Here is a 25,077-nt window from a genome sequence, read left to right as displayed (position 1 = left end):
CATAGCTGACTTACAGATTCAGTTAACATCCACAAATCAATAAGCGCGTCGATTCAGGGAGCAGTGCAAAGTGCCCGTGCAAAATCAGTTTTTTGTGTGTGTTTTTTAGTAATTGTTGGTTTGGTGTATTTGAGTGCTCATTGTTACAATTACACAGCAAAAGTTCAGTGTGCATGGTAGAAAGCAAATACTGATACTGACATAATGACATACAATAAATGTGGAAAATTGAACTACACGATTGAGGGAGCAGGCTACACAGTGAACTTTTCTGGTCCTGGGCTGTGCTCACTCAGTGTGCAGTGTGAGAAAGGGAGTGGCCAGCGGCTAGAGTGGCCAGTGTGTGCTTCTTTTATCGATATTTAACAATATCTTTTGCATTTCTAATCCAAACAACGTCAAACTTGGCACTGCACTTACTCATGCCCGTAGTAAGACACCTGTCAAGTTTGAAATCCATCGGACTAACGGTTCGAGAGATATGCGAATAACACACACACACACACACACACACACACACACACACACACACACACACACACACACACACACACACACACAGACGTTCCCGTAATTTATAGATAGATATAATATACAGAAGTAAACAGCGTAGGTGACTTACAGATTCAGTTGACATCCACAAATGAATAAGCGCAACGATTCAGGGAGCAGGCTACACAGTGAACTCGACGATTCAGGGAGCAGGCTACACAGTGAACTCCGAAAAAATGCTACGCTTGAGCAAACAGTTTGTGAATAGGTTACTACAAATGATGGATGTGAATAAAATATAATATTCAGAAGTAAACAGTGTAGCTGACAGAGTGTTTATGTCAGAATGTTTATTTTTAAACCACAACCTTCTATGTGCTTCTTTTACTGGTATTTTTAACGATATCTTAGCATTTCTCATCCAAACAATGTCAAACTTGGCACTGCACTTACTCGTGCCCGTGGCAAGACACCTGTCAAGTTTGAAATCCATCGGACTAACGGTTCGAGAGATAGGCCTATGCGAATACAGACACACACAGACACACACACATACAGACAGACAGACGTTTCTGTTATTTATAGATAGATAGATCATGGTTAAGTGATAAGAAATTTAGGGAAAATTGTTCAAAAGAGATTTTATTCAAGATACTCCATCACAAATATGGTTGCAACTGTGTTTACACTGATTCATTAAAGTTAGTTTAACATGGACTGTTTTGCTATATCTGAAGACATCCTTCACCCACCTCTTGATAAAAACGTTCTTACCATAACAGACATTCAGTCTCTATCGCTGTCATTATAATAAACCAGACCTCGTACTAACCAGGACAAGAACTGCCAAACGTGTATGTATGTACATGTCTTTTATTTCATGTAATACGTATTTCAGGGTTATTGGCGGCCCTGAAGTCCATTGTATAGGTGTTCTGCCAATGTGAGGTTGATCCTGTGGAGAGCGCTGTGGTGCTGAGGGTACTCTTCAGCCAAATTCTGAATAATGGAGCTGACCTGAGATAAGAGTGCAGAAATTAATTAGCATCATTTGTTTTTTTGTTTTTTTTTACTGTTTTCTGAAATCACAAGCTTCTGCTTTTCTCCACTTTGCCCCATTGGTTTTACTTCAGCTAATAGATAATATAATGCAGATAATATCACAAAACTTTTGCCTTGCTTGCCGTAAGCTTCTAAATCTAAATGTTGAATGTCAGAGGAACTCTGAAAGTTCTAAACTCTAAAGCAAAGGCTAACCAGCTATTTAAATGTTGATCATCAAGCATATTGGCTGCAGATGCGACAGGAATCAGCTTGTACCATATAGTTAATTTACTTTATTAGAGAATCTTCAGTGGATCTTATGCTGACCATTTTCAATCTTTCTTCATGTTTCTGTGTAGCCAGCTCCAATGCCATGTCTCCACTTGCCACCGGAGTGTACTTTCCCTCTTTAACAGCCTGCAGGTGTTTCGCCCGACCCTGTAGCACAGGCAGACGAGACATATTCTACAGGAGAGAGAAGAAAAGGGGGGTATTTGTTTAAGGCATCTGTACAAGAAGTAGGTGGACCCCTGTCTCATGATTAGCATGTCTTTTTTATTGAATTTTGCATTGAATAAACATTCAAATGTGTAATACAATGTTTTCTGCGATTGTGATTATCTGTGTAAATATAAAGTCTATGTAGACACACTCGCTCTGACGCCACATTTATGAGGAATAAAATCTCTCTACATAGGTTGATTTAACCATAATATAACTGGCTTATAAAGCTGTGAGCCTCCAAAGGCTGGGGCACCACTGGGTGTCCAGTTCGCAAGTGTGTGACGTATGCTGTTGGTGGATGCACTGACTCTTTCTTTGGCTTCTTGTAGCGCACTAAGGTCCTGGGTGAGAACCACTCTGGTATTCTGCAGGTCACTGAGATGCACATGTTTGTCTCGGAGGCTGGAGGTCAAAGAGCCCTGCCTCTCCGCCAGCTGAGCTATAACACCATCACACTCTTCTGCTTGCTGAACACACACACACACAATAAACAACAGTGAGAGATATTTTGTAAAAAATAAAATAAAAAATAAAAGGTCATATACACTGTTATTATTAACTAAAATGAAACTGAACACAAAAAATTACTTGAAAAAACATTTAATTGAAACTAAATATATAAATACTAAATATACAAACCAAAATATTTGGAAACCTGAAACTAGACAAAAAGACATTTTCATGGCTAAATGTTATTAATTAACTTAAATAACTTAAAATTGGGTTAAAATTGGTTAAATTGGGACAATGGTCAATTGTATAGTTTACCAGTCATTAAGCAAAAATATTTTGTAATATTTTGAATGCCACCACTGACCAAATACAGTCAAGTATACCAGAAATATTGAATCATTTTCAGAAACTATTTTAACTTCAGCAACTCTACTAAAAAAAAAAAGCAGTAAAAGTAAACTGAAACTAAGTAAAATAAAGGTCTAAACTATAATAACCTTGATTCACACACACACCTTCTTAGTTTGGAGAATCTTTCGGCGGAGGCTCTGGAGAGTGTTGTGGTAGTCGCTGTGTGTGGGCTGCTTATGGTCGGATCGTGCCTGAGCCTCACTCCGAACAGCTATAGTCTCACGTCTGGCCACTACTGACTCCATGTCTCTCAACAATTTCTCCTGCTGCTTCATCAATTGAGCATGAAGAACCTAGGCACATACATAAGATCCATTCAGACTGAAACCACACTTTTTTATTAATGTACATTACTTTTACTGTACTTGTAATTCTTTACAGTATTACTGTATATTACAGTTTTTTTCAATTGCAAACAAGCATCGGTCAAAACTGAAGCCACATTTTCAAAACTCTCCACACATTCAGTGAAACAAAAGCCAAACTGTGAATCAGTCTTATGGTTCCATGAATGTATTTATAAAGATGCAACCTGCATTCTATTGCTATAGTGTTATTATATTATAGTTAAAATGACTTTTTAATAATTCAGATTTATTTCTGTCAAATAAGTGAATTAATAGCTTTAATAGAATTAATATTGCTATTAATAGCCGTATTGTTTTCTTATAAATACTTATTGTGAGTGACGCATCATTAATGGATTTAAGTAAAGTGAAAACATCTCGGTTACGTATGTAACCCTCATTCCCTGAAGGAGGGAACAGACATTACATCAGAACGACGAATTGGGATCTCGCCTGAGAGCCCAATCACCTTCGAGTGTAAACTAAACGAGCCAATGGACATTGGCATGTGAGATTTGCATCACACGCTCCACCCGCAGTGTGGGTGTAAATACGAAAGCGGGTGCGCTTGCATTTCAGGTTTTCGCTTTGGAGCCGAGCCGGTGACCGGCCGCTTAGCGGTGGTGCAGCAACTGTAGCGACAGGAAGTAATCAGGACGTTATCAGTCAAGGAACGAGGGTTACATACGTAACTGAGACGTTCCCTTTCAGTCAGTCACGTTCGACGTTACGTCAGAATGACTGACAAATTGGGATCCCCACCAAAGTGCCACTATTGCTACACCCTTCCAGCACTCTGCATAAGCCACCTGATCCCCCTGCACCTACTAGGGCGGAAGATGGGACAGGGCTTTACGCCGAGAAAAGTCGATCACCGCATAACCCATTCAGTGAGACTATTGGATAGCACTGGGAAAGCGTGCCCTTTCTAAGCGTAAAGGGGCGCTATGGAGTCCACATTATGACCGAAGGGAGGTATCATGTGGAAGGTACACATATGGACTGGCCATTAGGGCAGTACAACATTATGGAATGTCTCTGAGCCGGCTCCGGCCTAGTTATGAGGGAGTCAACACCGGCAGGGATGGCAGAGCGGACTCTGCCAAGGGCAAGACAAGGGCTCGCCGACAGGGGAGCCGTACCGTGGAAGAATACACATATGAGATCAACTGTAGGGATCATAACCTTTGGGCACCTAGCCTAGAACAGGGGTCAACCAATGGGCGTAATTATGAGTGTTAGGACTGGCGTCGGACGCTTCGCCACGTCCGACTGCCGAGGGTGGTGGAGAAACTCAGCAGGGTTCACCAGCTGGGGAACTCAACTGAGGAGCAAGATAAGCACATATATATGATTTAATTCATAATTATGAGTGTGGTCAGGTTTATTCATGAATGCATGTTACCACATGTTATTCTTCGTTGCTGGTGTTGCATCCTCACTTTGTGTGGTTTGCTACTTAATGACGTGTTATGCACCGCCTTTCCAGGTGACCGTCTTCTGACTTTCAGGGCCTCGTTGTAGTGTATTGAGCAATCGGGGAGCTGTCCATATCTCCCAGAGGTGGATCTCAAACACGCGATGAAAGGTTACTGTTCATAACCCCTGTTCCCTGAAACATCAAGTGGAGCACGCTTGCTGCATGAGAAGTGAATATGCTCACTGAGGAAAGATAGCACGTGCAGGTGTTTTATACACTCGATAAGGGGCGGGTCCCTTACCTGGCATTGGACACGTGCTTCTGTCTGTCATGCAAGATGGTGCAATTGGATGCTTCTGCAGAGGTCAGGTGCGAATGCCCTTCCCATAGGCGGATCTCTCCACTCGATGTTTCAGAGAACCAGGGTTACGAACAGTAATCTATTGATCTATTTTATAGTTGATAATTTATAAATCAGTGCATAAAGGATTATGAGCATGCACATTGAAAAAGCAAATGCATGACTTATGAGTAATAATAAAATAATATTAATATTATATATTTTTAAAATTCTAAAATAATATGTAACTATGACTGTTCTTATAATTCAGTATAGGTCTTAATGAGTCTTTATAAACATGTTTATAGAATAGTAATACTATATATTAAAGCTGCAAGCAGCGATGAAAAGGGCCCTCGCACCCCTGCCACCGCCACCCGGCGCCTTTAGTAAAGGCCTTAAGATTACACTCACCAAATTTGAAGAGGATCAGATCAAAACTGTAGGAGGAGTTCGTTAAAGTACAACATCAGGAAATGGCAAAAACTGCACAAAATCTGAGAGGAAGTTCAAAATAGCTGACTTCCTGTTGTGTATAAGGCTGCACTCCAAGAGACTTTTTTGTAGGTATTGGGTCATTACATGTATGTACCAAATTCCATACCTGTACGTGAAACCTAGACCGGGGCAAAATGTAGGGGCAATAATTAAGCCATTTTGCCCCACCCAATTTTGAAAACTACATCACACGTAAATTTTCACCACTTCTGAAGCGTGTGCAAAGTTTCATGATTTTTCGAGCACGTTTTGTATTTGCCACACTTCCTGCTACCAGCAGGTGGCGCTATTGCTATAACCAAATATGAGCATGGTCATGTGTTCAGGACAGGACTCTTATCAAACATGTGAAGTTTGGGGCAGATTGGAAATTGTATGCCTAAGTTACTGCAGGCTGTCTGTGGTTGCCTAGCAACATCGGAACTGCAAGCAACATTAATATTGAACTTATCTGATCATGCATATATCACCAAAAGGCCGAAATTGGGTGAACTAGTGCAAAAAATGCCCGTGCAAAATCAGTTTTTGTGTGTGTTTTTAGTAATTGTTGGTTTGGTGTGTGCTCATTGTTACAATTACACAGCAAAAGTTCAGTGACATTTTTATTTGTGCATGGTAAAAAGCACACAGTGAACTCCGAGAAAACGCTATGCTTGAGCAAACGCTATGCTTGAGCAAACAGTTTGTGAATAGGCAACTACAAATGATGCCCGTGAAAGAGACTGTGAACGCATTGAATAGGATATGTTTAGTTGGTGAATAGCATAGGCTACTATTACACAGTAGCGACAACGTTAAGCGCACCAGAATGAAATATAATATTCAGAAGTAAACACTAACAGCATAGCTGACTTACAGATTCAGTTTACATCCACAAATGAATAAGCACCTCGATTCAGGGAGCAGTGCAAAGTGCCCGTGCAAAATCAGTTTTTGTGAGCTGATCGCCGTCAAAAAAGTTCAGGAGATATTTTTTGCGATGGCAATATGATCAAAAATAACTTTATATTGATTCAATGGATTAATTGCATTTTGAAAAAAAAAAAAAGTCATGAATTTATTGCATTTTTGGGAAAAAATAATCCGTTTTTATAATAAATCTTAAAAAATTCAAATCCAGATTTTGATTTTCAATGTTGTTATAACCTAAAGATGCTATGTGAAAGTTTGAAACAGAAAATAGTGGTTTTCACACATTTAGTGGTTATCTCACATTCGAGAGATATGCGAATAACACACAGACAGACAGACGGACGTTTCTGTAATTTATAGATAGATGGATTTATCACGTTCGGGAACCAAACTATAATATTCAGAAGTAAACAGTGTAGCTGACTGAGTGTTTATGTCAGAATGTTTATTTTTAAACCACAACCTTCTTGGGGCTTCTTTGACCGATACAACTCTCTAATGTCAGAATGTTTATTTTTAAACCACAACCTTCTAAAAATGATATATTTAACGATATATTTTGCATTTCTCATCCAAACAATGTCAAACTTGGCACTGCACTTACTCGTGCCCGTGGCAAGACACCTGTCGAGTTTGAAATCAATCGGACTAAAGGTTCGAGAGATATGCGAGGAACAGACACACACACACACACACAGACAGACAGACAGACAGACAGACAGACGTTCCTGTAATTTATAGATAGATGTTTGTCAGGCCGCCGAGGGCACACCCTTCAACGAAAACTCAAGATCTTCGCAATTTAACGTCGCAAAGGCCTTCAGATTACACTCACCAAATTTGAAGAGGATCAGATCAAATCTGTAGGAGGAGTTCGTTAAAGTACAACATCAGGAAATTATGAAAAATGCCCAAAATCTAGGAGGAAGTTCAAAATAGCTCACTTCCTGTTGTGTTTAGGGCTATGCTCCAAGAGACTTTTTTGTAGGTATTGGGTCATTACATGTATGTACCAAATTTCATACCTGTGCGTGAAACGTAGAGCCGGGGCAAAATGTGGGGGCAATAATTTACCGAATTTGCCCCCCCCAATTTTGAAAACCATATCACACGTAAATTTTCACCACTTCTGAAGCGTGTGCAAAGTTTCATGAGTTTTCGAGCATGTTTAGGTCCTCTAAAAAGCTATTCACTTTGGAGAAGAATAATAATAAACGGAGCAAAAACAATAGGGTCCTCTCACCATCGGTGCTCGGGCCCTAATTAAAGCTGCAAGCAGCGATGAAAAGGGCCCTCGCACCCCTGCCACCGCCACCCGGCGCCTTTAGGAAATGCCTTAAGATTACACTCACCAAATTTGAAGAGGATCAGATCAAAACTGTAGGAGGAGTATGTTAAAGGACAACATCAGGAAATTACGAAAAATGTCCAAAATCTAGGAGGAAGTTCAAAATAGATTACTTCCTGTTGTGTTTAGGGCTATGCTCCAAGAGACTTTTCTGTAGGTATTGGGTCAATACATGTATGTACCAAATTTCATACCTGTACGTGAAACGTCGAGCCGGGGCAAAATGTGGGGGCAATAATTTACCGAATTTGCCCCCCCCCTCCCCAATTCTGAAAACCACATCACACGTAAATTTTCACCACTTCTGAAGCGTGTGCAAAGTTTCATGATTTTTCGAGCATGTTTTGTATTTGCCACACTTCCTGCTACCAGCAGGTGGCGCTATTGCTATAACCAAATATGAGCATGGTCATGTGTTCAAGACAGGACTCTTATCAAACATGTGAAGTTTGGGACAGATTGGAAATTGTATGGCTGAGTTACTGTAGGCTGTCTGTGGTTGCCTAGCAACATCGGAACTGCAAGCAACATTAATATTGAACTTATCTGATCATGCATATATCACCAGAAGGCCGAAATTGGGTGAACGTTTGTCAGGCCGCCGAGGGCACACCCTTCGACGAAAACTCTAGATCTTCGCAATTTAACGTCACAAAGGCCTTAAGATTACACTCACCAAATTTGAAGAGGATCAGATCAAATCTGTAGGAGGAGTTCGTTAAAGTACAACATCAGGAAATTACGAAAAATGCCCAAAATCTAGGAGGAAGTTCAAAATAGCTCACTTCCTGTTGTGTTTAGGGCTATGCTCCAAGAGACTTTTCTGTAGGTATTGGGTCATTACATGTATGTACCAAATTTCATACCTGTACGTGAAACCAGGAGCCGGGGCAAAATGTGGGGGCAATAATTTACCGAATTTGCCCCCCCCAATTCTGAAAACCATATCACACGTAAATTTTCACCACTTCTGAAGCGTGTGCAAAGTTTCATGAGTTTTCGAGCATGTTTAGGCCCTCTAAAAAGCGATTCACTTTGGAGAAGAAGAAGAAGAAGAAGAAGAAGAATAAACAGAGCAAAAACAATAGGGTCCTCTCACCATCGGTGCTCGGGCCCTAATAATAAACGGAGCAAAAACAATAGGGTCCTCTCACCATCGGTGCTCGGGCCCTAATAAGTATAAATGGAGCTACAATTCATTATAAGCAATTTTTCAGTCATCTTTTAGTAAATCTGGATGGCTTCAGAATGATTTTGTTTGGTAACATGGATCAAAGACACATGAGGAAAGAAGAGAGGCAGAGAGAGGGAGGACTAGAACCATTTTCCAAACTACTTGTCCTGTGGGGAGACTGGAGCCTTTCCCAGCATCTCGGTCGTATGCTGGAAAACACCCTTGACATCCATCACAGGGATGACACACTCACACACATTTTATATTCATACTCACATCTACGGGCAAACTTACAACGTCAACACGGAGAGAATATACAAACTCCACATAGAAATGCCTCCTGCACAGCTGCGACTCCAATACTGCACATACGGCATTATCCTAGACATGTTTTTTGATGTTTTTTTTTTTTTTTTCTTGTTGTTGTTGTTGTTGTTTTCTAATTACAATTATTGCTTTAGGATTTTGCTGTTGTTGTTTAAACTTTTTATTTTTTTATGTAAATTACATTGACCAAGATTCATGTTGGTAATGCAGACTGTATGAAGAGTTTTGAAAACGTGGCTATTGAAAAAAATGTTATCTTTCTAAGTTATACACACACCTCCATACGGTGAATCTCTGCTTTCATGGTTCGTATGTCTCCCTGTCCGATGTCTGAATCTATAGCAGAACGAGTCTCTCGCATCAGCTGGGTTCTCTTCTCCCACAGCATGATCTGATGCCTTCACACATACACAAAACAGTGGAAACAGCTATATAGTCCCATTCATTAACTCTACACAACATTGATTGTTCAGCTCTGCAGTATTGATTCTATACATTATGGAAATGCTCTGAGAATTCACATGAATGTGCATTTGTGTGTATGGCTGTATCTCAAACCTAGTGAGCTGCCTACCGAAACAGCATTTTTGGGCAAAAGACATGTTCAGAGTGAGCAGCTCACTCAGCTCCAATGATGCCCAAAAATGTTCTCTAAGGGACTGTTCGTTTTTTATTTAAGGGGCTACCGGAGGAGTTTTGAGATCTGTAGTCAAAAAATACATGACCCTCCCTTCGCCAGCAATATATTTTTCTATGACCCTCCAAAATGATTGTGAAAAAAGGCATGACCCTCCCCGATCATTTATTGATTAGGCTACTTTGCGCTTGGCAAAGATGTTCAGATAGCCATTGTTTTTTTACAACCATAAACCATCTTACTAGGGCTGTAACGATAGACCAAACCTACGATTCGGTTCGTATCACGATTTTTGATTTTAGATTTGAAAAAAATCTTGTTTTCGGTGCTGATGCGGTGTGACTCGTTCAACATGTGGGTGGCGCTGCCAATAAAGCATCTAAAAGCTGTCACAAAGAACCGGCAAAAGTAATGATTATGAATATGTCAAATATAGCAAGGAGACATTTTAATTGTTTATTAATAAACAAGTGTTTTCTGTGACGACTGCAAAGATGAAGAACGATGCTGACTCGCGATCTTCGCAGTAGTGAACGAGCCAGAGAGAAATGCACATTTCATACAGATTACATAAGTAGAGAGCAGTCTGTTTTCTTTCGTTTTGAATTGTTCTGTTTAAAAGTAGACATTTCAAGCTTTCTATATATTTCTCAGGTCTGTGAGGCAAGTAGGCTACCCTACGCTGAGTTTCGCTTCATTTATGAGACGAGAGTCCAGTTCACTCGCCGACGCCTCCATGTCATGATTATCTATTTTCTACTATATATACTAATAAATATATTATTTATTAAATCCAGGCAATTGGTTGATGAAACATTGATTAAAATTCAGATACAATTAATAAAAAAACTAAATTCACTTTAAAGAAAGGCTTTGTGCTTTCTGTTTGAGGTCTCTGTGAAAGTTTTAAAGTCGCTCTCAGAGCGGTCATGTCCGTAACTGAGAACTGTCACGTCCATAACATGTTTTTTTCCTCATAAAAGCGAACACGAAAAATAAAATAAAAAGAATATTTTATGTTCTGTGGAGGCCGACCCTTCTTCATCCGGTGGGTATATTAATTTTGGTTTGCGCAGTGTAGGCCTAATTCATAGAATTACTAAAAAATATTTTGCCACCTAAAAGTTAAAGATTTTTTGTGTCACGTCACACGTGTATTTCCCTCATATTAAATATAAAACGCATGTGTAGACTGATATTTTTCTAATGTCTTGACTCCTTTATTAAGGGAGTATTATATAAACAGACGTTTCAATATATTGGTATTAAAGGCATTTTCTGAGAATTTATATTTCAAGTTTTGACTGCAAATGTCTCGTCCATAACGCTGGAATTGCCCAATTTTAATGAATTGTGTTATGTAGCCTACCTTAGTAATTTAAATATGTGGTAGCCCTACATCTTACACATCACACTCCACTGTTATGGTAGCAATTTTCAGTAGATTTACTCACTAACATTATTGTGGAAACAAAATAAGGATGGAAACTAAAATATGGTAGTATCGTGCAACAGCGCACATTCTATCAGCTGCAGTTCTGGCGCCTCAGTCCCAATACTGTAAAACTCGACGTACATTCACATCACATGTTAACGCAGCGGTAGAGTTACACTCACAGGACACTGCACTTATTCGCAATCATAAAAGTTCATTATTTGCTCGTGCTTTAAAGCTTTGCCGGGTAAACATTTCATTGGCGTTCTGTTCTGACATGATGCACTTTTTCTGAGCGCGTATGAAGTACGTGCGCACTATCAAACAGCGCCAAACTGGATTTTTGTTGGGTCAGACGCATCTAGCGATGGGGGGCCGAGACCACGAGAGCTACATGGAGCTACATGTAAAAAAATATGCACCAAACAAGCCACTTTGAAATGTTGCTGTTTTCACAAAAGTTGGGTGACCCTCCCCTAGACTAAAAAAAGTTGGATGACCCTCCCCTCAACAAAGAATAAAAAGACATGACCCTCCCCTATTTTCCTCCGGTGGCCCCTTCCATAAATACCGAACGGTCCCTAAGAAGGCATTTAATTAGAATTCGGGGTAACACTTTACAATAAGGTCCCATCAGTTAATATTAGTTGATGCCATATCTACCATTAACAAGCAATGCATTTGCTACAGAATTTATTAATCTTTGTTAATCTTAGTTAATAAAATAAATAAAAAAACATTTAATTTTTATCTTGAGCCCATTAAATAATATTAACAGATACAACTTTTGATATTGATAATGTACCAGTAAGTGTTGAAATTTACATTAACTAAGATTAATATATTTAGAAGTATTGTCATTGTTAGTTCATTTTAACTAATGTAGTTAACTAATGTTAACTGGTTAAATGGAACCTTATTGTAAAGTGTTACCAGATTTTGAAACTCAGTCAGGGTGTGTGTGTTTGTGTGTGTGTGTGAGTGAGTGTGTGTGTGTGTGTGTGTGTGTGTGTGTGTGTGTGTGTGTGTGTGTGTGTGTGTGTGTGTGTGTGTGTGTGTGTGTGTGTGGCCCCGGTAAACCCTAGGTTATGTGGACAAAATGTCCCCAACAAAGTGGCAGGTGAGAGGAAAATGGCTTATAAATCATACTAAGTGATGTTTAATGAAAATGTTTAAATGCAGAAAGTATTCTGATGGGTAGGTTTAGGGTTAGGGGATAGAATATACAGTTTGTAAGTATAAAAATCATTACGTCTATGGAATGTCCCCATAAAACATGGAAACCCAACATTTTTTATATACCGTTATTCCCCATGAAGATACCAAAACAAGTGTGTGTGCGTGTGTGTGTGTGTGCGTGTGTGTGCGAGTGTGTGTGTGTGTGTGTGTGCGTGTGTGTGTGTTTGTGTGTGTGTGTGCGTGCGTCTGCATGTGTGACTCACTCTGCCTCCACTAGGCTGTTGATAAGTCTCTCTTTCTCTTCGTTTAACCTCTCCAGCTTCAACTGAGTCTCAACTGAATCCCTCTCGGCCTCCTACACACAACATAGATACAAATAAACTGTTCAAAATGTATATTTAACAATAAATCATGTGAGTGATAATTACATGTCTATTTACATCAGGCATTCTCAACTCTAACTTCTGAGGTTCACTGTGCTTCAGAATTTAGCCCCACACCTATTTAAACATAACTTAATCAAGGTCTTCAGGATTACTTGGAATAAGGTGATAACCTAATTAAACTCTGCTAAATGTCTGCTTTAACAGAATGGGAAGCTAAATAATTTATTGTTTAAACTTCAACATTTCCATTGATAAATATTCTACCAAGTTGTACTTGTGTTATAGAATAGAACATATGTTGTATTGTGTTTACATTACTACTGATTAGTATTTACATAACTGCTGATCTTTTGTGTATTTACTATCTAGTATACACTGAAAAAAAAAAAAACCTTTATTGTTATACAGTAAATGGACAAAATCCCAAAGGAATATCAGTTCTTTCTTATTGTAGGGTGTGTGCATAGAAAAATGACAGTACAGATGACGAAATGAAAAGAATAAGAACAGACGAATACAGAAAGAATTAGTGCATAAGGAAAAGGCCTGAATTTCCACATTAAGCTACACAGTGTGTAGAGTTGTACCTTGAGTCTCTGTCTGAACTCTGTTTCCATAAGACTGTTGCTCTGTTGCAGGGCTTGATTCAGATCGCTGTTTTTACTGAGCAGAGAGTTCAGTTTTACCATGTCTGCCATGAGAGCTTTGATCTGTTTATCCAGATCTGTCTGCTCGCGCTGCTCCTGCTCCATCTCACCTTATAAATAAATAAATATTACCAACACACATATACGCAGAGGATGATATCAATAATGTATTTATTTATCAGACTAATTTTATTACTTTGAGCTTTGTTTGTTCTCTTTGGACAAATGGTAAAAAGGCCTGCACTTGATATCCTTAAAGTTATCCACCTTTTTCCTACGCCGCATGACGCTTTGCGCAAATTATGGGAGCAACTTCCATTAAACTGTAAACAATCAGTGAAAGGCTTACTCTATGAATGCAAAAAAAACTGGATTCAATGAAGTGACATTATTCTACTCACCTTTCAACCATCTAACATTAAAAGGAGGTACATCCGGTGGCACATCCAATTTTCATTGGCATGTGCCAGTAGATAGTAGAATGTGCCACTAAATGGTAAATGGACTGCATTTATATAGCGCTTTCACAGACCTATGGCCACCAAAGCACTTTACACATAGCCTCACATTCACCCATTCACTCACGCATTCATACACAGACGGCGGTGTCGGCCATGCAAGGCGCCATCCAGCTCGTCGGGAGCAGCTGGGGTTAGGTGTCTTGCTCATGGACACCTCGACACTTGGTCAGGTTTTGTAGACAACCTACATGAACCACCGAGCCACTGCCGCCCCACTAAAACTTGTGACGTGCCAGTGGATAGTGGCATGTGACAATAAAACTTGTGACATGTGCCGATGGATTGTTGTGGCACCTCCAGTAGTGACTGACGGATGAGTTGACAAGCTATACTGAAGTAATTGAGACACAAAATCCTAAATAAATCGCCTAATTTAGTGATTTTTAAATATCAATTAGCATTTACAAAAGGGTAACATTTTTCAAATAGGTAGTCAGTATTTGAGTGGCATGTGTCACTGAATGTTATGTAATACCAGTGATACTGTATGTTGTTGATAACGCAAACTGCCCATTCTAGGAAACACTTAATAATTCTATTATGGGTCATTACGAATACCGCATTAACAGTATTCCGCATTAACAGTATATGTAAACCTTTATTTTTGCATGATGCTGCATGCAAACCCTCTTGTGGCATTCAAAAACTACTGTCAGGATTTATTAAAGTCACGCAGTGAAATATTAGCACTGAAAAGGCATGGACACAGTTATTTTTGCGGCTGACCTTATTGCATATGTATTTGTGGGAGTTTCCCTTTCAGATGCAAAAATTATGGAAGGGGAGTATTTAAATGAATCATGGAAGGTGATTTATTAAGGTTTGCGCTTGCCAATTTCAATGGTGTTTGCACCATTATTTACAGGTAACAGGTAGATTGCGTTTGTCATTATGGAAATGATCCGGCTGCCTCTGTGTTCTTTAATTTGCATGTCGTCAGTAGATCACACTCTGAACTTCCCACTCCCATCGGCACTTTTTTGGAATTGCTCTCTCATGCTAATTTTCTCTGTTCAGTAAATCTTTAATATTTCACAAATATTTTTATGGGGTGTCTCAGTGTTTTTTTGTCCATACAATGAAAGTCAGTGGGGTCGAATGTTGGTTTAGAGCCCACTGACTTTAACTGTATAGAAAAAAAAAATTCTTTGAAATATATTATGCAAAATAAAGTAATAAAGGTTTGGAATAAAGGTGAGTTTTTTTTTTTTTAACACTATCCCTTTAAATTTTATTTATGCTGCTTTTTTTAATACCATACAGAATGTAACTACTACCTGTTAGGAAATGTATAGTCATCTATTATTAGGGCCCAAGCCCTGAAAGGGCGAAGGCCCTATTGTTTTCGGTAGGATTATTGTTTATTAGGGCCCAAGCCCTGAAAGGGCGAAGGCCCTATTGTTTTCGTTAGGATTATTTATTATTATTAGGGCCCAAGCCCTGAAAGGGCGAAGGCCCTATTGTTTTAGGTAGGATTATTAGGGCCCAAGCCCTGAAAGGGCGAAGGCCCTATTGTTTTCGTTAGGATTATTATTATTATTATTATTATTATTATTATTATTATTAGGGCCCAAGCCCTGAAAGGGCGAAGGCCCTATTGTTTTCGGTAGGATTATTGTTTATTAGGGCCCAAGCCCTGAAAGGGCGAAGGCCCTATTGTTTTCGGTAGGATTATTTTTTTCTATTATTAGGGCCCAAGCCCTGAAAGGGCGCAGAGCCCTATTGTTTTCGGTAGGATTATTTTTTTCTATTATTATTTTTTTTTGCCTTTCAGGCACTTTTGGGGCCTTTAACATGCTCAAAAACTCTTGAAACTTTGCACTCAGGTCAGAACCCGCGGCCATCAGAGCCGGGCTGAAGTTGGTACCCGGGCGTGGCAGGGGGGCTCAACAGCGCCCCCTAGAACACAATCTGAAATCTTGGACACATACAAGAACGTATTAGTATGAAACTCGGTACACATATAGATCTCATCAGGCTGAACAACTTCCGCACTCTATGTTATTAGCTCCGCCCAACAGGAAGTCAGCTATTATGGGTTGTTTGAAAAACGTACGCTCTGGAATTTGAAATACTCCTCCTAGAGAATTCATCCGATCACCACCAAACCAGGTCAGTATGAAGTCAAGACATTGAGGATGATAAATTGCGGACGGATTTTTGATATCTCAAGCGGTTTGGCCGTGGCGAGTAAACGAATTTATGGCGAGAAAAGAGAAACAGGAAGTGTGTTATAACTTCTGCATACATTAAATGATCTTGATGAAACTTCAGCAGTGTGTTCGTTGTAAGAGGCCGATCACATGGATGTGACTATTGTGAGTCAGAGTTATAGTGCCACCAACTGGCAGCAGGAAGTGTGTCACTTTAAAAATGCTTTGAAATCACCCTCTTATTTTTACCCGATTTGCTTCAAACTTTATGTATATAATGTAGACACATGGCAGATGTAGACCTGTGAAAGGATTATTGATATCTTAGATACTGTTGCCGTGGCAACGCATCAAACTTTAATATTCTTTTTGGATGCTTTTGAGACTCTTAGCATGCTTGAAATTGGATGAAACTCGACAGACACATCACATTTATTAGCCAGTAGACATGTGAAAAGTTTCAGAAACAGGCGTGGCAGGGGGGCTCAACAGCGCCCCCTTGAACGGGGTCTGAAAACTTGGTCCATATATCAAACACGCTTGCATGAATTAATATGAAATTCGGTACACATATAGATCTCATCGGGCCGAACAACTTTCCCTTAGTTGAGTTTTACGCCAGCCCAACAGGAAGTCAGCTATTACGGGTTGTTTGGAGAACGCTTGCTGTGGAATTTAAAACACTCCTCCTAGAGAATTAATTAAATCGCCACCAAACTCGGTGTGCATGAAGTCAAGACATTGAGGATGCTAAATTGCGGACGGATTTTTGATATCTCGAAAGGTTTGGCCGTGGCGAGGAAACGAATTTATGGCGAGAAAAGAGAGACACGAAGTGTTGTAACTTCTGCATACATTAACTGATCTTGATGAAACTTCAGCAGTGTGTTCGTGGTAAGAGGCCGATCAGATGGATGTAACTATTGTGAGTCAAAGTTATAGCGCCACCAACTGGCAGCAGGAAGTGTGTCACTTTCAACATGCTTTTGACAAAAGTGGGGGGGTTAGTTTTACCAACAGTTACAAAAATCAGTATATATATTGGTCTCACCGAGCCAGACAACTTTCTAATTTACTGTCATTAGCTCCGAGCAAAAGGAAATCAGATATTTTGGTTTGAATGTGGATTTTTTGGATATTTCAGACTCTGAGTTTTTAGCTACTCTTCCTAACTGGTTTATTTTATTCACACCAAACTTTTTCAAAATGATGAAAATACATTAAAGATGCTAATTTGTGAACGGAAATTAAACATCTCAAACGGTTTTGCTATAGTGAGGGACTAAAGTAATGTACAAAAATGAAACACTAAAAGCCTCATCTTCTAAAAATGTAATTAAACACCATTTATTTCTATATAAAAGTATACAAATATCACAACTAAACCCATTTTATTCTTTTTTTTTTTTTCAATTTAATAATTAAGTTTAAAAATAGTAATTGTACTATTTAGTCCCATAAAAGTCATACATAGGGCTATACTGCCCTCTTGTGTTCAAAATCAGGTAGGCCTATTGTATCTACAAAAAAATATACTAGGTTTGTGACGGTGAGAATATTTTACCACCGGTTAATCGACGTGTGACACCGCTGGGGGCTTTTGAATCGCCAACTTAAAAACGAAAGTAAAATATGTTCGTCCGCACTGACATTGATAGTGGTTGAGTGAGCGTTTCAAATGAATTCCTATGGAAGTAGGAATTAACTGAAAAACGTTCACTCTGTTCTGCTCGTTCCTCGTCGTGGATGCACACCGTTATGAATGCCCGTGCAGCCATGAGCATTTTAGTTTCATTTTAAAATTAGCGCCTTTCGGGGGGTGGATTGCTTGAAATTATTTTACAAAAGCACAATGTTGTGTTTTATTGCGACTGTACACAAATATAAGTTAACACTTTGCAGTTTGAATGTCGTCCTGTATAATGACGGACTATGTTTTTATGTGTCCACTGTTCAATCGCGCCCACGCCACACACACACACACACACACACGGTTTACTATCTTTGTGGGGACTCTCCATAGACTTAATGGTTTTTATACTGTACAAACTGTATATTCTATCTCCTCACACTAACCCTACCCCTAAACCTACCTATCCCAGAAAACTTTCTGCATTTTTACATTTCCAAAAAAACTCATTCTGTATGATTTATAAGCTTGTTTACCCATGGGGACCTCTATTTATGTCCCCACTGTGACACGAGTCCCCATGAGTCTGTGTGCATTCAGGTTAAAGTCCCCACCGGGATAGAAAAACATGAACACACACATACACACACACACACACACACACACACACACACACACACACACACACACACACACACACACACACACACACACACACACACACACACACACACACACACACACACACACACACACACACACACACACACACACACACGTCTGGTTCACTATCTTTGTGGGGACTCTCCATAGACGTAATGGTTTTTATACCGTACAAACTGTACATTCTATCCCCTTACACTGCCCCTGCCCCTAAACCTACCCATCACAGGAAACATTCTGCATTTTTACTTTCTCAAAACAACTCATCCTGTGTGATTTATAAGCCTTTTGAAAAGCGGGGACCGCTGGCTGGTCCCCACAATGTAGGTGATCTCAGGTTTTACTATTCTTATGGGGACATTTGGTCCCCACAATGTAATATAAACAAGGGCACACACACACACACACACACACACACACACACACACACACACACACACACACACACACACACACACACACACACACACACACACACACACACACTCCAGCATTGCAATCTTGACATCGCAGCCTGTTCATTATAGCCTTAATAAAATATAATAATAAAATAGTCAACCTAACATATAACAATTACACTGCTCTAAATAGTCAGTAGTACAATTCGTACATTCACAGTAAGCACCGCTCCACTGTGATGTTTCCAAGCACATTTCTGCGCGTGTGAAGAGGATGATTTTTTCCGTCGATATTGGAACACGAGTGAAGAACAAAGCCTATAATAAAGAATAGTTTAGCATCCAAATACATTGCAAATGTTGAAACATTTTGATTTTAATGAGAGGGTTACGTGAGCCCAACACTGCTTACTTTCATTTTTATTTTTACATTCAATTTAAAGGATTTGTTGTGGAATATTTTGAGTGTATCATAAAATCAGAATCAGGTAAGTCAAGTAATATTTTCTGTCTTTTATATATTTATATATTTATATATATATATATATATATATATATATATATATATATATATATAGCTGCGAGCAGCGATGAAGGGCCAAAGCCGGCGGTACCGCCACCCCGGTGCCTTTAGGTAACTAAAGGCACCGGGGTTGCGGTGCCACCGGCTTGGGCCCGTTATCGCTGCTCGCAGCTATATTTAGGGCCCAAGCCCTGAAAGGGCGAAGGCCCTATTGTTTTCGTTAGGATTATTATTATTATTAGGGCCCAAGCCCTGAAAGGGCGAAGGCCCTATTGTTTTCGGTAGGATTATTAGGGCCCAAGCCCTGAAAGGGCGAAGGCCCTATTGTTTCCGGTAGGATTATTTATTATTAGGGCCCAAGCCCTGAAAGGGCGAAGGCCCTATTGTTTTCGTTAGGATTATTAGGGCCCAAGCCCTGAAAGGGCGAAGGCCCTATTGTTTCCGGTAGGATTATTTATTATTATTAGGGCCCAAGCCCTGAAAGGGCGAAGGCCCTATTGTTTTCGTAAGGATTATTTTTTTTTTTTTTCTTCATTATTTTTTTTTTTGCCTTTTTGCCACTTTTGGGGCCCTTAACATGCTCAAAAACTCTTGAAACTTTGCACACATGTCAGAATCCGCGGCCATCAGGGCCGGACTGAAGCTGGCACCGGGGCGTGGCAGGGGGGCTCGACAGCGCCCCCTGGAATGGTGTCAGAAAACTTGGTCCATATATCAAACACGCTTGCATGTAATAATATGAAACTCAGTACACATATAGATCTCATCGGGCCGAACAACTTTCGTGCTCTAAGTTTTACAAAAGCCCAACAGGAAGTCGGTTATTATACGTTGTTTGGAAAACGCATACAATGGAATGTGAAATACTCCTCCTAGGGAATTCATCCGATCGCCGCCAAACTCGGTGTGAATGAAGTCAAGACATTGAGGATGAATTCTTGCGAATAGATTTTTGATATCTCGAACGGTTTGGCCGTGGCGAGGAAACGAATTTATGGCGAATAATGGGACTCAGGAAGTGTGTTATAACTTCTGCATACATTAACTGATCTTGCTGAAACTTCAGCAGTGTGTTCGTTGTAAGAGGCCGATCACATGGATGTGACCTTTGTGAGTCAAAGTTATAGCGCCACCAACTGGCAACAGGAAGTGTGTCACTTTCAAAATGCTTTGAAATCACTTTCTTATTTTTACCCGATTTGCTTAAAACTTTATGTGTATAATGTAGACACACGGCAGATGTAGACCTGTGAAAGGATTATTGATATCTTAGATACTGTTGCCGTGGCAACGCATCAAACTTTAATATTCTTTTTGGATGCTTTTGAGACTCTTCACATGCTTGAAAATGCATGAAACTCGACAGACACATCACATTTATTATACAGTAGACATGTGCAAAGTTTCAGATACGGGCGTGGTGGAATGGCTCAGTAGCGCCACCTTTAGTCAAAAATGGAGGCTTAGTTTTTCCTAGAATCACAAAACTTGGTAGGTGTATTGTTCTCATCAAGCAGGACACCTTTCTAATTTACAGTCATAACCTCAGACCCACAGGAAGTCAGATATTTTGGTTTGAATGTGGATTTTCTGGAGAATTTTCTCTCTCTCTCTGTGTGTCTGTGTGTGTGTGTGTGGTGGGGGGGATTTGTCTATTCCATTTAATCTTTGTTTTTCAAGGTTTCAGGGGCTTTTGGGGCCCTTAACATGCTCGAAAACTCTTGAAACTTTGCACACAGGTCAGAACCCACGGCCATCAGGGCCGGACTGAAGCTGGTACCCGGGCGTGGCAGGGGGGCTCGACAGCGCCCCCTGGAATGGGGTCCGAAATCTTGGTCCATATATCAAACACGCTTGCATGTAATAATATGAAACTCAGTACACATATAGATCTCATCGGGCCGAACAACTTTCGTGCTCTAAGTTTTACAAAAGCCCAACAGGAAGTCAGTTATTATACGTTGTTTGGAAAACGCATGCAATGGAATGTGAAATACTCCTCCTAGGGAATTCATCCAATCGCCTCCAAACTCGGTCAGCATGAAGTCAAGACATTGAGGATGAAAAATTGCCAGGGGATTTTTGATATCTCGAACGGTTTGGCCGTGGCGAGATAACTAATTTATGGCGAATAATGGAAACAGGAAGTGTGTTATAACTTCTGCATACATTAACTGATCTTGATGAAACTTCAGCAGTGTGTTCATTGTAAGAGGCCGATCACATTGATGTGACTATTGTGAGTCAGAGTTATAGCGCCACCAACTGGCAGCAGGAAGTGTGTCACTTTCAAAATGCTTTGAAATCACCGTCTTATTTTTACTTGATTTGCTTCAAACTTTATGTGTATAATTTAAACACATGGCAGATGTAGACCTGTGAAAGGATTATTGATATCTTAGATACTGTTGCCGTGGCAACGCATCAAACTTTAATATTCTTTTCGGATGCTTTTGAGACTCTTAGCATACTTGAAATTGGATGAAACTCAACAGATACATCACACTTATTAGCCAGTAGACGTGAAAAGTTTCAGAAACGGGCGTGGCAGGGGGGCTCAACGGCGCCCCCTTAAACGGGGTCTGAAAACTTGGTCCATATATCAAACACGCTTGCATGAATTAATATGAAATTCGGTACACATATAGATCTCATCGGGCCAAACAACTTTTCCCTGGTCAAGTTTCACGCCAGCCCAACAGGAAGTCGGCTATTATGGGTTGTTTGGAAAACGCTTGCTGTGGAATGTGATGTACTCCTCCTAGAGAATTCATTCAATCACCTCCAAACTCAGTCAGCATGTAGTCAAGACTTTGAGGATGCTAAATTGCGGACGGATTTTTGATATCTTGAACGGTTTGGCCGTGGCGAGGAATCAAATTTATGGCGAGAAAAGAGAAACACGAAGTGGAATAACTTCTGCATACATTAACTGATCTTGATGAAACTTCAGCAGTGTGTTCGTGGTAAGAGGCCGATCAGATGGATGTAGCTATTGTGAGTCAAAGTTATAGCGCCACCAACTGGCAGCAGGAAGTGTGTCACTTTCAACATGCTTTTGACAAAAGTGGGGGGGTTAGTTTTAACTACAGTAAAAAAAAAATAGTTTGTATATTGTTCTCATCAAGCCGGACAACTTTCTAATTTACATTCATTAGCTCCAGCCATCAGGAAGTCAGATATTTTGGTCTGAATGTGGATTTTTTTTGCTAAATCAGCCTCTGAATTTTTAGCCACTCCTCTTAAACTATTTATTTTATTCCCACCAAACTTTTTCAACATGATGAAAATACATTAAATATGCTAAATTGTGAATGGATAATAAATATCTTAAACGGTTTTGCTATGGCGAGGGATTAAAGTAATGTCCAAAAAGGAAACACTAAAAATCTTCTAAAAATGTAATTATATACCATTTATTTCTATATAAAAGTATACAAATATCACAACTAAACCCATTTTATTCTGTTTTTGCAATTCAAGAAGAATGAAAAAGTTAAAAACAGGCTATTTAGTGCTATTTGGTTAAACAAAAAAGCAAACATAGGGCTATACTGCCCTCTTGTGTCCAAAAGGACATCAAAATAGTATATAAAACGTTTTACCAGGTAGGCCAATATTGTATTTAAATATACATTTATTAGGTATGTGTCTGAGGATATTTTCCCACCGGTTAATCGACGTGTAACACCGCTGGGGGCTTTTGAATTGCCAACTTAAAAACGAAAGTAAAATATGTTAGTCCGCACTGACATTGATAGTGGTTGAGCGAGCGTTTCAAATGAATTCCTATAGAAGTAGGAATTAACTGAAAAACGTTCACTCTGTTCTGCTCGTTCCTCACCGTGGATGCGCACCGTTTTAAATCGCTAATATGAGCATTTTAGTTTAATTTTAAAATTAGCACCTTTTGGGGGGAGGATTGCTTGAAATTATTTTACAAAAGCACAATGTTGTGTTTTATTGCGACTGTACACAAATATAAGTTAACACTTTGCAGTTTGAATGTCGTCCTGTATAATGACGGAGTATGTTTTTTTTTTTCAATCGCACCCACGCCACACACACACACACACACACACACGGTTTACTATCTTTGTTGGGACTCTCCATAGACTTAATGGTTTTATACTGTACAAACTGTATATTCTATCTCCTCACACTAACCCTAGCCCTAAACCTACCTATCACAGAAAACTTTCTGCATTTTTACATTTCCAAAAAAAACTCATTCTGCATGATTTATAAGCTTGTTTACCCATGGGGACCTCTATTTAGGTCCCCACTGTGACACGAGTCCCCATGAGTCGGTGTGCATTCAGGTTGAAGTCCCCACCGGGATAGAAAAACATGAACACACACACACACACACACACACACACACACACACACACACACACACACACACACACACACACACACATTCCAGCATTGTAATCTTGACATCGCAGCCTGTTCATTATAGCCTTCATAAAATATAATAATAAAATAGTCAACCTAACATATAAAAATTACACTGCTCTAAATAGTCAGTAGTACAATTCATACATTCACAGTAAGCACCGCTCCACTGTGATGTTTCCAAGCACATTTTTGCGCTTGTGAAGAGGATGATTTTTTCCATCGATATTGGAACATGAGTGAAGAACAAAGCCTATAATAAAGAATAGTTTAGCATCCAAATACATCGCAAATGTTGAAACAAGAGGGTTACGTGAGCCCAACACTGCTTTCTTTCATTTTTATTTTTACATTAAATTTAAAGGATTTGTTGTGGAATATTTTGAGTGTATCATAAAATCAGAATAAGGTAAGTCAAGTAATATTTTTGGTCTTTTATATATATATATATAAATATAGCTGCGAGCAGTGATGAAGGGCCAAAGCCGGCGGTACCGCCACCCCGGTGCCTTTAGGTAACTAAAGGCACCGGGGTTGCGGTGCCACCGGCTTGGGCCCGTAATCGCTGCTCGCAGCTATATTTAGGGCCCGAGCACCGATGGTGTGAGGACCCTCTTGGAATTGCTCTGTTTATTATTAGGGCCCGAGCACCGATGGTGTGAGGACCCTCTTGGAATTGCTCTGTTTATTATTATTATTAGGGCCCGAGCACCGATGGTGTGAGGACCCTCTTGGAATTGCTCTGTTTATTATTATTATTAGGGCCCGAGCACCGATGGTGTGAGGACCCTCTTGGAATTGCTCTGTTTATTATTATTATTATTATTCTTCTCCGCATTTAATTGCATTTTTGAGGGCCTAAACATGCTCGAAAACTCACAAAACTTTGCACACGCGTCAGAACTGGCGAAAATTTACATCTGATATAGGTTTCAGAATTGGACGGGGCAAAATGGCTCGATAGCGCCACCTATAAAAGTTCAACGGAGTGCGCCTCCCGCAACGTTCCACGTACGTGCACAAAATTCGGTACATACATGTAATGACCTAATACCTACAAAAAAGTCTCTTGGAGCATAGCCCTAAACACAACAGGAAGTCAGCCATTTTGAACTTCCTCTCAGATTTTTGTGCAGTTTTTGCCATTTTCAGGCCTCGTACTTTAACGAACTCCTCCTACAGTTTTAATCTGATCATCTTCAAATTTGGTGAGTGTAATCTTAAGGCCTTTGTG

At 39.8% G+C, this 25,077-nt stretch overlaps 1 protein-coding gene across 2 annotated transcripts in view; it reads right to left on the bottom strand.

Annotated features, from left to right (window-relative positions):
• Positions 1-1,123: 1,123 nt before the first annotated feature.
• ccdc40 (coiled-coil domain 40 molecular ruler complex subunit) overlaps positions 1,124-25,077 on the bottom strand; it is a 114,036-nt gene continuing 90,082 nt past the window's right edge. For both annotated transcript variants that reach the window (XM_079882556.1, XM_079882557.1), the window contains exons 15-21: positions 13,495-13,664; positions 12,785-12,876; positions 9,548-9,668; positions 3,009-3,197; positions 2,349-2,507; positions 1,864-2,001; positions 1,124-1,509 (exon numbers count right to left, since the gene is read on the bottom strand). In XM_079882556.1, the coding sequence (XP_079738682.1) occupies positions 1,393-1,509; positions 1,864-2,001; positions 2,349-2,507; positions 3,009-3,197; positions 9,548-9,668; positions 12,785-12,876; positions 13,495-13,664 (986 nt within the window). In that variant the 3' untranslated portion in view covers positions 1,124-1,392. The remainder of the gene's footprint in view (positions 1,510-1,863; positions 2,002-2,348; positions 2,508-3,008; positions 3,198-9,547; positions 9,669-12,784; positions 12,877-13,494; positions 13,665-25,077) is intronic.

This window comes from Squalius cephalus (genome assembly GCF_949319135.1).
Source record: "Squalius cephalus genome assembly, chromosome: 10".
Classification (NCBI taxonomy): Eukaryota; Metazoa; Chordata; class Actinopteri; order Cypriniformes; family Leuciscidae; genus Squalius; species Squalius cephalus.
Note: the sequence above shows the minus strand (reverse complement) of the source record. Positions and strands in the feature narration are given on the sequence as shown.